Source organism: Elephantulus edwardii, unplaced genomic scaffold (genome assembly GCF_000299155.1).
Source record: "Elephantulus edwardii isolate Elephantulus edwardi_28Jun2011 unplaced genomic scaffold, EleEdw1.0 scaffold00044, whole genome shotgun sequence".
Classification (NCBI taxonomy): Eukaryota; Metazoa; Chordata; class Mammalia; order Macroscelidea; family Macroscelididae; genus Elephantulus; species Elephantulus edwardii.
Genome location: NW_006399794.1, coordinates 15,591,366 through 15,606,996, shown reverse-complemented (window position 1 = coordinate 15,606,996; position 15,631 = coordinate 15,591,366). Strand labels below are relative to the sequence as shown.

Below are 15,631 nucleotides of genomic sequence, written 5' to 3'. Positions count from 1 at the left end.
GGCGCCGCAGCCCGGGGGTGTCGCCGACCTCCTCCTCCCTCGGCCCTGGTCCGCCGCTCCAGCGCTCCAGCAGCTTGAACGAGACGCTGCGATAGAGGGGGGGCCGGGGCGCCCCGTCTGCCATGGTGGCGGCACTCACTCCGGGGGGGCTGGCCCCGAGGAGCCGCGGCCAACCCCCCCTGTGCTTCCGCCCCGAAGGAGTGCAAAGGCTGAGGTCCGAAGGCCTGGGTTTCCGCACCCGCAGCGCGCTGGGGGCTCCAGGGGCAGGGCGCCGAGACCTAAGGCGAGGTTTATCCGCCCCAGTTTAAGTTTCTGTGGCCGCAGGCGGCGGCTCCATCCCCTGCGGCCCCTCCTGCCTCAGCGCCTACCCCCGGGCCCAGCCCCCGCCTCGGCTGGCGCGACCCAGGACATCGTGGCCCGTTCTCGGCCCAGGCGGGATCCCAGCGCTCCGTTCCTCCGCTCGGCGCCCGCCGGCCACCCCGCCTCCGCTCGCGCTCCCGCTCCCGCTCCCGCTCTAGCTCCCTCCCCCTGGCTGTGAACTCCTCACTCCCTTTTGTTGCAAATAAACTTTGTGGCAAAGGAAAGGGGGCGGGGGGCGGAGCCTCGCGCCGAAAAGAGGGGGTGGGCTTGAGGCGCGCGCCGTCAGGGAACGAGGGAGGGAGGGAAGCGGGGAGGAGCCAAAGGAGACAGAATCCAGCTTGAGCGCTGGCCGATCAAAGCGACCCTCCAGATAAGCCCCTAAGGAGCCCAGTGCGCCGAGTGGCCACCCAGGGACTCGTTCAGCAGTGCTTGGGCAGCTATATGAACTCATGGCCAAGGCAGCCCCCTCCACACAGTTAGTGCTTGTTAGTGTGGAAACACTTACTGCCCTAGGGGAACCAACATGGCAACTTCGGACCCACAAACTCTCCTACACACTAACATAGGTACACACAGAAACACTCCCGCCTGGAAAAGGGGCGGGACTGTGTGCCCAGTGTCGACTCGTGCAATCGCAGCTCCCCACCGGCTACCTTTACCCCGCCTAGGTCACGCCCTCATTTTAGTAATTATACCATCACCACGAGCCCCTACCCACACCTCGCGTTCCCAAAAGTCCAGTCCCGCTCTTGACACGCCCCCTCCCACCTCCAGGCTTATCCTGCTCCGCCGGTCCGCCTACCCGCAACAAGCGGCAGCAGAAACTCCACCCCCTGTGACCACTCTCCCTCCCTGGCCATGCTGACCCGCCCTGGCCACGCCCCCACCTGCCCCGCCTCCTCAGCAGTCCTTCTCCTTCATGCTCCACTCTGCGTTCCGCCTCTTTCCTCTCGGCGCCCAGAGAAATGCGGGCCTTGCGCACTCTGCTGGCCTTCTTTCCCAGCTCTGGATAGGTAAGGCTTCGAGACTGGGCTTTCTTTTAGTTATTTTCTGGTCTTGTTAGGACCTGTTTCAAACATAAGCCCTTCGCAAAGGGAATCCTACCTTCTGCTTCACACATGAGAGATGAGTCGACCTTCTGAACCCTCTGCCTGCGGCCGCTCCACCTTCCAAAAAGGAAGGTGTTTGGACCGACTTCAGAATTTCCTGCTGATCCATCTCTTCTTTGAGCATCTTTCCCACCTCTTCCTAAACTGGAAAATACCTTCTTGCTGTGAAAATTGGGGTGTTGCCTCTTTGTACATTTCCAGATCTTTGCTGAGGCTGCTCCTCCACATCTCATTCCTCCTCTTGGACCCAGTTTAAATGCATCTACGTCTGGATGAATGAATGAAGATGTATTACTATCTTTGACTTGTTTGATTAATACTCTTTCAGTTACTTTATTTCTCACAGCACCCTTGGCGATAGATAGTACTTTACCTTCTCTACTTGGACCAAGAGGCAGTAGTCAGAACAGAGCAGGGCAACACTGCATGGTTCAAAATTGGGAAGGGTGTACACCAGGGATGTGTCCTGTCTCCATACCTTTTCAACCTGTATGCAGAGCAGATTATCCATTATCCGAGAGGCAGGGCTCTATGAGGAGAAGCGTGGCGTTAGGACTGGTGGACGATCTATCAACAGTCTGCCTTATGCAGATGACACAACCCTGCTCGCTGAAACTGAGGAGGACCTCATGCACTTACTGCAGAGGGTCAAGGACTGCAGCCTTCAATATGGACTGAGGCTCAATGTCCAGAAGACAAAAATTCTCACCACTGGACCAATCAGTAGCATCAGGATGGATGGTGAAGAGATTGAGATTGTTCACAGCTTCAGTTTGCTTGGCTCCATGGTCAACACTCTTGGCACCAGTAGCCAGGAAATCAAAAAACGTATTGCGATGGGAAAGTCTGCAGTTAGGGACCTCTCTAAAGTACTCAAGAGCAACGGTGTCTCTCTGGAGACTAAGGTGTGCCTGATACAGGCCATGGTTTTTGCAATCAGTTGTTATGCATCAGAGAGTTGGACAATGGCTAGGGAGGATAGAAGGAGAATTGACACCTTTGAGCTGTGGTGCTGGAGAAGAGTACTGAATGTACCATGGACTGCCAAGAAAGCAAATAGATTCATCCTAGAGAGGGTTAAATCCGGTGGCTCCTTGGAGGCAAGGATTCTGGGGCTTCGCCTGACATACTTTGGACATGTTGTAAGGAGAGACAGGTCTTTGGAGAGGGACAGCGCAGGAGGGGAAGACCCTCTATGAGGTGGATTGATTCAGTGACTGGGGTAATCGGGATGGATGTGTCAGAGGCGGTGAGATTTGCACAGGATAGAGCAGGGTTTAGTGCTGTTGTACATAGGGTCGCTATGAGTCGCAAGCGACTCAACGGCACATAACAACAACAACAACATAGGTTTGGAGGCTCCTGTGTGAAGCAGTTGGATTCTGGTTGTTTTGATTGCTTCGGGTCTTTTGTTTGTTTCATTAACAATCTAGTGTTGGTCATTTGGATTTAGTTAACAATCAACTGTGATCTGAAGCCTCTTGTTTAAATCAATCAGGACCTAGTGGGCAGTGTATTTAAAAGTGGATTGGTCCTTGGTATATTCACACAATGGAATACTATGCAGGAGCAATGATTTTGTAAATTATTACCTAACTTGAGAGGGACTGGAGAGCATTATGCTGAGTTGTAGAATGAGTATAAGGATCCAAGAGGGGTTGGAGAGGCTGGAAGTAGAGGGATGTGGATGTGCATGGGGAGGAGGGGATAAATCATCAGGTTGTACAATTTGATGGGGGCAGTAAGGGAAATTGAAATAATTTGTTTTAATTTGTATTCGAATTTTGTAAATTAGTAAAAAAATTTAAAAATAAGTGGGTTGGCCCTGGTTAACTGTTAATTGTGTATGATGAGAACATTGCTCTAAGTGGTATAGCACTTGTCTGTCAGTTTGCTGTACTGAGGTAACTTGGGGTTGCTGTGATACTGAACGCTGTGCCACTGGTGTGTCAAATGCCATGATAGTTACACATGGTGGACAGGGTTTTGTAGAGCTCCCAGATTAAGACAGACTTGGAAGCAGGATTGACATCCACTTTTAAATAACAGGCCTCTTTAGAAATCCTATGAACAATAGAGGAATGACAATAGTTATAGAACAGGGGTCAGATCTTTTGTTCATAGGGTCGCTATGAGTTGTCCTAGACTCAATGGCACCTAACAACAACAACAACAAATGGGTTATGAAGAGGTGACTGATCTTATGAAGAAGTCCACTGATCTTGCACCATTCTCATGATCTCCTATGCACACCACTCCATTGTTGCAGCATTGTTTCAGTCCATCTTATTAAGGGTCTTCCTGTCTCTGACCATTCACCTTTCCCAACAAGATGTCTTTTTCCAAGGACTCATCTCACTTAATAATATGCCCAAAATATCAGGAACTGGCAGATCCTGCTAACTCCATGCAGATATCAGGGGCTTCAGCACCAATATTCCATCTAGGCTTGCTCTTGGATCCCTGGTGAAGTAAAGTCCTAAGGGAGGTGTCTGCTGTCCCACAACCAGCTCCTCTCTGGCGGTTAGATTCTACCAGCAGCTCCAAGGGAGAAAGATGGGCAATCTCTCCCTGTACAATTTAGTCTCTGGAAAAATCCATTGATAGGTCGGGCTGAATTGCTTCCAAATGGACATCAGAGAGTGAATGAATGAGTATGTTATACCTCTAGCAGGACCCTCTTCTTCTTTGGGCCTAGGTTCATCCTCCTTGGGAACAGAGGACAGCTTGGTCTAATTCATGCTCTCCCCTGCACTGCCCCAGCTCAATTCAGTCCCGTTTGAACCCTTCCAATTCTTCCATTGTCAGGCCTTGCAGAAAGGCATGTTAGACCAGCAGTCTGTGCTTCACCCAACCTACCCTTTTGCCATTTCTCTGTCTTGGCCAAAGGGATTGTGGCTAGCTGGGAGTAGGCTGGAAGACCCTGGGGGCAAGAAGGCCTGGTCAGGGGTTGGGGGTAGGGAAGGATGATGGGCATTCAGATTACCTATGACTAAGAGAGAGGACCCCACTAGTACCCTGAGCCTTGGTTGCTACTCATGTCCCACTCAGGATGGGGACCCTACTCTAGGGAGAAAACGGGGTTGAGAGCAGCTTCTAGTTACTCTCAAAAAGAAATGCTATGGATAGGGGAGCAGTGGCATCTGACCTCTACTAACTTCACAAGGAGGGGGAAATTAAGACCAGGAGTCCAAGACTGATTGCTCTGAGGTCAGACATACCCTATCCCCAATTCTGGCACCAGCCATTCCTTCCACAGCACTCACTACTTCTCTGTTGGGTATGGTAATACATTGCAATGAATTAAGCCACAGAGTCAACGATGACTGTGTTATTCATAGTGATTCTATACACAACAGATGAACCTTGCCCAACCCTGCACAATCCCCAACATTTCTGTCATGCTTAAGCCCCTTCTGGCAGTCACTGTGTCAATCCATCTCATTAAGGGTCTTTCTTTCTTTTGCCAACTCTTTATCTTTCCCAGGATGATGAGATTCCGAGGACTGATTCCTTCTGAAAATATGCCCCAAAGTAAGTGAGAAGTTTCACCAACCTTGCCTGTAACAAGCTTTCTGTTTGCACTTTCTTGAAGACAGATTTGATTATTGCAACAACCACACAGAACTCTCAAACTATACGTATAATTATAGGATTTATTAGGAAAGTGGCAATGCAGGCTTAGGAATAATTAAGGATACAGATGTTTGGTTAGGACAGCCTCTTTTCAGTCATGCATGAAGGCAGGACTTTCTCTCACTCTCTTGGGTCCTTGTCCTTTGCCCTGCTTGAAAAATGTTACAAAGCTCTTTTAATTCTCCTGTGTGAACTGCACCCAAAGCACTCCACTTTGCTAAACAAAGACCTAGAGGTGCTTGACAGTAGCTTTATGGATTGGTAAACCCAACTCCCTGACAATTGCCTAAAAGTACACACTCTACCATTAATGACCATGTCCCAAAGGCACTCAGTTTTCTTGCTCCACAGGCCAGGACACCCCCAGCTCTGTGTTGAGTTAATCTTCTGGTTCTGCTGCCCCTGCCTTGTCTTTTGCCTACCCTGCCACTGTGTCTCCTGATTCTCTGGTTTTACAGGTCTGTCTCCCGGTGTGAGGAAGTTTCAGCATAGGGATTTGAGGTCTATTGAGCTGCACTCTTGGCTCTTCTTTCTTGATGGTAGGGAGATCTTGGTTTTTGACATGAGGGATGGCTCATTTTAAATTTGGTAGGATGGCAAAATTTACCAATCCTCCTTTCAAATTCCAGATGCCTTATTTACATGATCTCAGTCCACAGAGAGACCTCTACATTATTTACTTTATTAACAAGCTTTCCAATACCCTTTAAAAACTCAAACTAACTGCTATTGAATCACTTCTGGCTCATGTTATCCTCCCAGGGATCATTTGTCTCTAGGTGAAACCTAAGGAAGGAGGTGAGTTTTGATTATGTATAACAAAGACATGGGGGGAGCGGGAATAGTGATTTAAAAAAGATAGACACTTATTTCTCTTTCATGTAAAAGTTAGGATTGATATGGCCCAGACTTGACTAGCAACTCTGCAGCTGTCTAAAATCCAAACTTCTTTTCAGATTTTTGCCCTGTCAGCCACAAAGCCCCACTTGCCCGTAAGAACAGAATGGATGCTGTCCACTTTGTAAATAGTCAGAAGCCAGGAGGACAGATGTGCAGAAAAACAAAGGAAAGATACTACCATCTTTTTTTTAATAAAATCCCCCTTCTGTTCTAATTATTAATCTGCTGTACTATTTCTGCTTATACCCATTAAGCAGGAGTAGGTCTCCTAGTTTCAAGGGAAGCTAGAAATAAAGTCTTCAACGTGAGAGGCCATGTGGCCACAGATGAGGATATTGTGGTTGGCATCCAGCTGTCTGTCACACCTTTCTAGGGATCCACAGTTATTGAGACTGTGGGGTGGAGGAGGTGGGCTGTTGGGTGGCAGATGAGGAAAAGAAGAGAAGGGAGGGAGTGTGAGGCATGAGGGTGCTTGTATGTTGGTTGGCCAAACTGATAAGATGGCAAGTGAGACAGTTTCTGTATCTGGGCCTCAGTTTTTCCATATATGTAATACCAACTAAAACCCACTGCTGTCAAGTCAATTCTGACTCATGATGAAACTCCATGGAGTTTCCAAGGCTACATACAAACCTTAACAGGAGCAGATTGCTCATTTACCTCCTATGGAGTGCTGCTGGACTTGAACTTCCAACCTTCTACTTCTTGTTGTTGTTATGTGCCGTTGAGTTGCTTGTGACTCATAGCGACCCTATGTACAACAGCCCTAAACCCTGCTCTGTCCTGTGCCAATCGCACTGCCTCTGACACACCCATCCTAATTATTCCAGTCACTGAATCAATCCACCTCAAAGAGGGTCTTCCCCTCTTGTGCCATCCCTCCACCCTCCCAAGAATGATGTCCCTCTCCAAGGACCTGTCCCTCCTTACAACATGTCCAAAGTATGTCAGACGAAGCCCCAGAATCCTTGCCTCCAAGGAGCAGCCTGGCTTAACCCTTTCCAGGATGAATCTGTTTGTTTTCTTGGCAGTCCATGGTACATTCAATACTCTTCTCCAGCACCACAGCTCAAAGGCATCAATTCTCCTATCCTCCCTAGTCATTATCCAACTCTCTGATGCATAACAAGTGATTGCAAAGACCATAGCCTGTATCAGATGCACCTTAGTCTCCAGAGTGACACCATTGCTCTTCAGTACCCTGGAGAGGTCCCTAACAACAGACTTTCACATTGCAATATTTTTTTTATTTCTTGGCTACTGGTGCCATGAGTGTTGACCGTGGAGCCAAGCAGGCTAAAGTTGTTAGCACTCCCAATCTCTTCACCATCCATCCTGTAGTACAATATATAACCCACTGTACCACCAGTGTTTTTTTCATTTGTAATTGGCTGTCTTGTAGAGCCTATTGTTATTATGTGCCATAGAGCTGGAACCCACCCAAACACAATCTTCCAGAAGGTTTACAGAGACTGTAAATTGCACAGTTCCCTATTGTAATAATTATTATTGTTGTGTACCGTCCATTTGGAACCAACTCATAGCTGATCTCCAGTGGATTTTCAGAGGCAGTAAATTTAATGGGAAGAGACTGCCCATCTTTCTTCTGTGAAGCAGCAGTTGTATTAGAACCATATTCTTTTGGGTTGGGCAGAACAATTCTTTAGCCACGAAGCCAGTAGAGCTTCCTATTGTAAGGATTATGTGAGAAAATTTGTGCCAAATACTTAGCAAGATACTTGGGACATGCCGGAATCAGTAAATGGTAGCCACTACCTGGTGGTATAGGGAGAACTGGTGGCTTAGTGATAATGATCTGTCCTGCCAACCTGAAGGCATGTGATTCAAATCTACCAACTGCTCTGTGGGAGAAAGCTGGGCAATCTCCTCATCCATTTACTGCCTCTAAAAACCTGCCAGAGGGTGAGCTATAGGATGATTCTGACTCAATCATACGTAACAACATGGTAGTGTGGTTCACAGGGAGTTGTGCTTTCTATCTACCTTTCTGGTAATGTGAATCCACTCTTCGGGGGAAAGATGTGAAAAGCTGTGAAATTTACAGCCTCTGAAAACTTTCTGGAGGGTCAGCTGAGTTGGTTCTGATCCAACAGCAATGAGTGAGTGGGTGATCATTGTTATGACTCTCAGTACATCAAATCTCTTCTTTAACAGCCTCTACGTTTTCGCTCATTCTGTTCCCTGAACCAGAAATACCTTTCCTTTGTCCTTCAATCCATGTCATTTATCCTTCCAGACTCTGCAGCAATGCTCTGTCCAGCTGGAAGTCTTCCCCCACCTTAGATCCTCTGGACCTTCATAATACCCCATCTCTCACCATATTCTACCTGTGCATCCTTGTCTGTGCCCCATTCTATCTCCCATCCCAACAAGCAGAACATCTAAGGGCAAGCCCCTCTTCAATCACTGAATATGATTAGGATTGAAATGAGAGAGAGAGAAAAAGGCAGATGGGATAGTAGAAGGAAGAAATAGAGGAAGGGAGAAGAAGGAAGCATTCAAGCCCTTGAAAGGGTACTTGGAGTTCCTCGCACCGGCTGTAAGGGGGTTTTCCTTCTTATAGGGACAGATGGGACTCATGGGTTATGGCTCTTGTTTTCTAGATAGTGTGCAGAGCTTTTTTTCCTTAAAAGTTTGCCTGCCTTTCTGTGCTGAAGGATAAAGAAAAAAAATTGCACCCTGTCTTGCATAAAGTTCCCTGTATGTTCTCCTAGAAGCCTCCTTTGCCTATCCCTAGAGATAGAGCATGGAAAAACTTGTATTCCATTAAGGCAAAAAATAAATAAATAATAAAACAAACATTTGTTGTCTGCTTGTTATGATCCAGGAATTGTTCTTAGTGATTTGCACACATTATTGTTGTGTTTAGATGCGACTGAATCAAGTACAACTCATAGCAACCCTATGAACCACAGATCTGAACCCTGTGCTAGCCTGTTCCATCCTCATCATCTCTGACACACTTGAGCCTATTGCAGCAGCCACTGTGTCAATCTATTTGGTTGAAGATCTTCCTCTCTTTTGCTGACCCTCCAGGACCTTTCCAAGAACAAAGTCTCTCTCCAAGGAACAGGTTCTCCTAACAATATTCCCAATTGTACATGGTACTCAATGTAATCCTCAAATATATTTGTAACGTAAGCATAATTTTTGTACTCATTTTACAGTTGGAAAAACTGAAGCACAAAGGTTAAGTAACTTGCCCAGAGAAATACAGCCAATAAACAGTCAGGGTACACCAGGTGGACAGGATTCGGCATTGATACACTCCACGTTGGTCTGCTTCTCAAAGGGAATCTGGGAATGGAATTTGCATTTGGGTTTCAATATTTATCCCTGGAAAAGTGGCCCAAAGAATAGAATTGTACCCCCATTGTACTTAAGCATATATCCACTTGATAGGGCCATGATTCTTAATTTTATGATTCTTAGTATTATGTGATTATTCTCAAATTTGGGATTTGATGCAATTATCCTAAGTGTTATAAATCCTGGTAGTTTATTGGTCAATCCAAAGATGGCTATTGTTGTTGTTGTTGACTGCCTTTGGGTCGTGCATGACTCTTAGTGACCCTATGAACAAAAAGCTTGAAACCTCTCTACAACTATTGACATTTATCAAAGTTCATGGAGTTTCCAAAGGTAAGCAGTTCTAATTCAACTGACTCCTCTGAGATGGAAAGATGGGCAGTCTTTTCCCTTGTGGTTTACTGCCTTTGAAAATCAGCTGGAGTGTCAGCTATGGTTTGGTTCCAACTTGATGGTGAATAACAACAAGATGTTAATAAGGCAGAATTAGTGGTTAATAAGGCAGAGAACTAGTGGTTAATATAGCCTAGTGGTAAGAAGCTGCAATCCCAAATGCATGAGGTTCAAATCCATCAGCTGCTTCATGGGAGAAGGATGGCCACCCTCCACCCCTGTGATTTACTGCCTCTGAAAACCTGCTTGTGGGTCAGCTGTGAGTCGATTCTGACTTGACATCACACAACAACAACAGTGCATGTTATGTTAATCTATAGCATTCAGCTATACCTTTCATTATCTTTAATCTTCTCTGAAATAGGAAAAAGATTAAACAAACAAGCAGTGGGCAGAGATGGGGCAAAACATGCCAAAACACATCCAAGGAGCCAGGAAGCTGAAGCTGGAGAGACAAGGACCTTCCTTCAAAGCAGAGAGAGAAAGACTTCGTCAAGAGCCAACACTCTGAAATGGAACTTCTAGCCTACTAACTTGTTAGAGAATAAATTTTAAAAAGAGCAAGAAAATAAATTGTCTTTTAAGACAATCCATATTGTATTTGTGTTATTCTAGGACTAGATAACTGAGAAAGGAGCTCTGGTAGCACGGCCTGTAGGGAGTTGAACAGCTAACCCAAAAGTGGTGCCTCTCTGGCAGTTAGAATCCGTAGCGCCTTCGAGGGAGAAAGATGGGCATTCTCCTCTTGTGTGATTCACAGTATCTGGAAACCTGTTGCAGGGTCGGCTATAAGTCCGTTTCAGCATAACAGCAATGAGTAAGTAAGTGAGTGAACAAAGTAACTAAGACAGGGGTAATATCTGTCGTGGTTGGCATGACAGTGCCTTATTTAGGGAATAAGAATTCTTCTGATTATTTAGGGAATTTATTATTATATATAGGGAATTGATTATTATTTAGGGAATAAGAAGTCTTCTGATGTCCCTGCACTTCCCTCACAGTGGTGAAGAGAATCAAAGTAGCTCCTGTCCAAATTGCCAGCCTCTCTTGTTGGGACACTTTCAAACAGTTTTCAAGAGGTGGCTTTGGTTTCCCCTCTTTCTCAGCCAGCTAGATACGCGTGCACCTCTGACATTACTATGCAGTTGAACCCTTCTTGAATTCTTCTCTGAGTGCCTCTATTGCCCAACAACCTTGGTGATTAGGCGCTGGCCCTCTGCCCCTGCCCTCCTCCCACCCCCACTTTGCTTTCCTTTCCAAGAAGGAAGGCTTACTCTTCCCCTGGCTGTTTCTGTTGGTTTTGGTGTCTGTGTGGTGCACAAGCCAGGGGCAGACTAGATTGTTCTACATGAGATAAACTGGAATCCAGGAGGAGGGAATAAGAACTGGAGAAGTGAGAAAAGAGATGGAAGATGGAGAAAAAAGAGCAGGGAAAAAGAAGTGCTATCAGGGAGCACTTAAATGTGGGAGTGCTAAGGGATATGTGATTAGGTATTATTTTCATGACAAGAATCCAGAATAAGAGATGCATAGTAAAGTGGACTTGTTGTCAGGGGGATTGTATAACAAAGAAAGAATTTTTTATTTTATTTTTTCAAAAAGGAAAGCAAACTGGGAGGAGGTAGGCAGGGAGGAAAGTGTGCAACAAGGTATGCATGGAAGTCCAATGTCTCTGTAAACTTTCACTGGAATTTCAATAAAAAAAAATTCAATGTGGATGCTAGTCTCATGTCAGGAAATTAATTAAAAAAATAAATAAAATTACTGTGAATCGCAAAAAAAAAAAAAAAGTGGTAGTGCTCCAGCAGTGAGCAAGTGGAGAGGATAGGGAGGGTGATGGACGGGTGTGATTCCCCTTTACTGTCCAGGATATGGCCTTCAGTAATGTCCAATGCTGGGTTTTCACACTCATGTTGGTCTCAGGGAAACTAACTGGGTGTCCACAAAGGGAGATGATGGTCCTGAGAAGGCAGAAGTGAGCCCAGTAAGTAGACTGCAGCCATAAGATCTCCATGTGGCAGTCTTTGGTGACCTGGGGCAGGGGTGGCTGTGGGCCAGTTTAAGCTGCTGGCTTCTCTTTTAGGAATGAACAGTGTGGAGTCACTCAGGCCTGGTGGGTTATATTCCAGGCACCAGGCTCACTTGGAGGATGAAAGGGTCACTCAGAAGGGGTGGGCAAAGGAAAAGTGGGGTCTAGGGCTCTTCTTGGCATTTGCTGCTCAACCTCCTGTGTAGGCCATCTCCCGCCACATACCCAACTCTCCCTGTTTATTTAAAATTCACTGTTTTAGAGGGATGCTCTTTGTACCTAAGTTTTGCACTTAGTGCTTTCCACCAAGAGCAGCCTCCCTACCTGCCTGTCAAATGTTTTCCCAGCTCGAGCTCCACCTTTTCCAAGAAACCTTGATTCCTCCCTCAGCAATGCTCCCCAAGCCTCCCTCTGCAACCTTTCAACATTTCTCATGTATAAGGACCACCTAGCCCTTTAGTCGTGTCCTCCAAGACCCAGCCTAGTACAAGACTGGCCCAGATGACACAAAAGCCTTTTCTAGTGCTGTTTGCTGAGTTCCTGCTTGGCCTCTGACCTCTGGTTCAAAAGACTCCTTTTTAATGAGGTCTTCCCTGACTCCTTGGGCTGGGCCCCAGGGCTATCCTCTGGGCTTCCTTCCATTCCCTACTCTGACATCATTGTGTAAGTATCTGTACCTTCAGGAGTTGGGAGCCTAAATAGGAATGATTGGAGCTTGTTCTCAAGCCCCAGAAGCAACCCAGGCTCAAGCATAAGGTTTGTTAGATGAATGGAATATCATTTTCCCTGAGGTCTCCTATTCATCCTTCAAAACCCAGTTCAAATGCCCCTTCCTAGAAGCTTTAATCTCTTCCTCCGCTCTCTCTTCTTTCCTTTCCTTGATGATTATATATGCCCTTTAATTGTAGTATGTCCACATTATATTTTAGTGAGCAGTGTAGCATGGTTTCTCCAACTTCCCATAGCTGACTGGGACCTTCTCAAGCACCGGGTCCAGGCCTAGATTATATCTCAGAGAAGTGGCCATGACTGGTGTGATTTTAGGACTCTGTGGGTGATCTCACTTCATGCCCAGTTAAACTGAACTCTAACTGTCTTTAAACGGCTTGAGGTTGTGAAGCTTCTACTCCCTCATCCACAGTGGTGGACACTGGTTTTCCAGGGGGTCCTGGCTTCAAGATCTCAGCGACCTTGACGCCACCACTTGGCTTTGAGGTTTTGCAACAGACCCCGTGGCTGCCGGTGGAACTTCTTCTGGGTGAAGTAGAAGAGGATGGGGTCTAGAACACTGTTGACACTGGCAAAAGGCCTTGTGCCCTTGTAGGCAGCTGCAAAGGTCTCTAACACAGGACAGGAGATTCCAGGTGTCGAGCGCACTGCCAGGTAGGCTGTTTTGGTGATGTGAAAAGGCAAGAAACTGATGGCAAAAATAGCTGTCACTACCACAGCCATGCGGGCTGCCTTGCTCCTCCGTTCCTGGGCCACCGGCCCTGTTAGGACATTCTGGGTGCACAGGCGGTGGGCCAGGCAGCAGTAGCAGATCAGCAGGGCAGTAAAAGGCAGCAGGAAGCCGACAACTGTGAGGGCCATGCCATAGGGCATATACCGGGCGGCCAGTTTGGGAGGGCTCAGGTCGTAGCAGACAGTACGGTTACGCTGGATGCCTGTGGTGGCAAAGACAGCTGTGGGCACGCACTGTGTGATCACGACCAGCCACACAACTCCGCACACCAACCAGGCAGCCCGCCGCCCCCCGTGCTTGTACCAGGTGGCCAGAGGGTGACAGATTCCCAGGTAGCGCTGGAAGCTGATGCAGGTGAGGAAGAGGATGCTGCCGTGCAGGTTGGTGTAGAAGAGGAATCGAACCAGCCGGCAAGCGAAGTCCCCGAAGGGCCAGTGATCACCTTGGGCATAGTTATAGATGAGCAGGGGCAGGGAGCAGGCATAGAACAGGTCGGCCAGGGCCAGGTTCAGAGTGTACACGGCTGTGCGGGTCAAGGCCCGATGTGACATGCAGATTTGGGTGATAACACAGGCGTTGAGAGGCAAGCCGGCTGCCAGGACCACGGAGTACACAGGCGGCAGCAGGAGCTGCTTGAAGTTCTCACGGTAGGTGCAGGCTGTGGGCAGGGAGCCCAGGTTCTGGGCAGTGCTGTTGCCCAACTCCATGGTCATCCAAACTGGGCTTCCTACATCTGGTGACAAGGGGAAGCAACATACATCCTGTGAGCAACTGTACCTTCTGACCACCCTGGAGACCCCTGGTCATTTCTGGGCTTTGACTTCACATGAACAACGAGGGTACCAATTTTATCTCAGACATCTTGAGCTCTTCTCCAATCCTCAATTTCCCCAACTAGAAAAGGGAGGAATGATGCACCCTCAGGACTGCCACAAGGACTTAAGCACTAGAATATGGGTTCTGTGGAGTTGGAGTTGTGTCGGCAGCGGGCCTGTCTGTCTCTTCTCTTTGGACTGGGAACTCCTGAGATGGGTTCTACCTGGTGCCTCTATGTCTGACAGCCTTGCTGTGGGCCAAATTTAACCATCATTAACAGAATTGTCAAACACTGTGAGTTGACCAAAGAAAGCACCTACCTTCTCACTCTGGAGTCCACCTTCTAAATCCATGGTCCTTTAGGTGGAAGGGAGTTCTGGTGGCCTACTGGGTAAGGAGCTGTGCTGTCAACCCAAAGGCAGGGTGTTCAAATCCACTACCTGCTCCACTGAAGAAAGACAATCTCCTTCCAATTTACAGTCCCTGAAAACTCTCAGGAGGGGCAACTATTACTCGGTTCTGACTCAACAGCAGAAGTTTCAAAGAGTTGAGTTGTCTGTAGGTAGTAGTCTCATTATCAGTAAAATTGAGTTTCCAGTTAAGTTTTTCTCCTCTTGAGTGGAGGCTTGATTTAGCAGTCACTGAAGCAGTAGCAGCACCCTCTGGTGGTAAGAGTGAAAATAGCATCCATGAAGGCAAATGAGTGAGACAATCAAGCCATACTTTTATGGATAGGGAAAGTGAGGCACGTTGAAGAGTAGTAGCTTGTTGGTCTTATTAAGTCAGTTAGAAACGATTCAGAACAGGAACCCAATAATTCAGAGTCATCAGCTTGGTGTAGCCCTCAGGTACGGGTTTACAAGCCCAGCTTCAAAGCTATCAGCCTGGGTGCAAATCCTAACCCCTTGACTTTGATGCTTTATATTCTAACGTATGCCACTTGCTTTCCCTGGGCCTGTGTCCTTACCATTAAAATGTACCATAGGCCCAACATGCAGTCTGTGGTCAATAGAGGGCATTCCATTATGTATCACACTCTGTCTCTCCTCTGTTAGTCTGGGTTGGAGACCAGCAACATGAATGTCTTTTTTTAAAACAAATTTTTTCCACTAGTTTATTTACAAAATTCTAATACAAATTTGAACAAATTCTTTCAATTTCCCTCACCCCCCCCATCAAATTGTACAACCCAATGATTAATCCCCCCTTCCCCCTGCACATCCATATCCTTCTGCTTCCAGCCTCTCCCACCCCTCCTGGATCCTTACACTCATCCTACAATAACGTTCTTATACAATATTTATCCTTATGGGTCTGAGTTCGTTAACTCAGCATAATGCTTTCCAGTCCCTCCCAGGTTAAGTGATAATTACTGTGTGCTGCATAGTATTCCATTGTGTGAATGTACCATAATGTCTCAATCCATTCATTCGTGGTTGGACATTTGGGCTGTTTCCATATTCTTGCGATGGGGAATAATGGTGCTATGAACATTATAATAGGCATAATATTATTAAGCACTAGAATATTGGTTCTGTGGAGTTGGAGTTGTGTCGGCAGTGGGCCTGTCTGTCTCTTCTCTTCGGACTGGGAACT

At 47.0% G+C, this 15,631-nt stretch overlaps 2 protein-coding genes across 2 annotated transcripts in view; both read right to left on the bottom strand.

Moving 5' to 3' along the window:
• Positions 1–124, bottom strand: part of ARHGEF17 (Rho guanine nucleotide exchange factor (GEF) 17) — a 62,034-nt gene extending 61,910 nt beyond the window's left edge. Inside the window, exon 1 of the mRNA XM_006885732.1 lies at positions 2–124. Within this exon, the coding sequence (XP_006885794.1) occupies positions 2–124 (123 nt within the window). The remainder of the gene's footprint in view (position 1) is intronic.
• Positions 125–12,939: 12,815 nt separating this feature from the next.
• Positions 12,940–13,926, bottom strand: P2RY6 (pyrimidinergic receptor P2Y, G-protein coupled, 6). The gene has a single exon (XM_006885559.1). The coding sequence runs from the start codon at positions 13,924–13,926 to the stop codon at positions 12,940–12,942; it is 987 nt and encodes a 328-aa protein (XP_006885621.1).
• Positions 13,927–15,631: the final 1,705 nt, after the last annotated feature.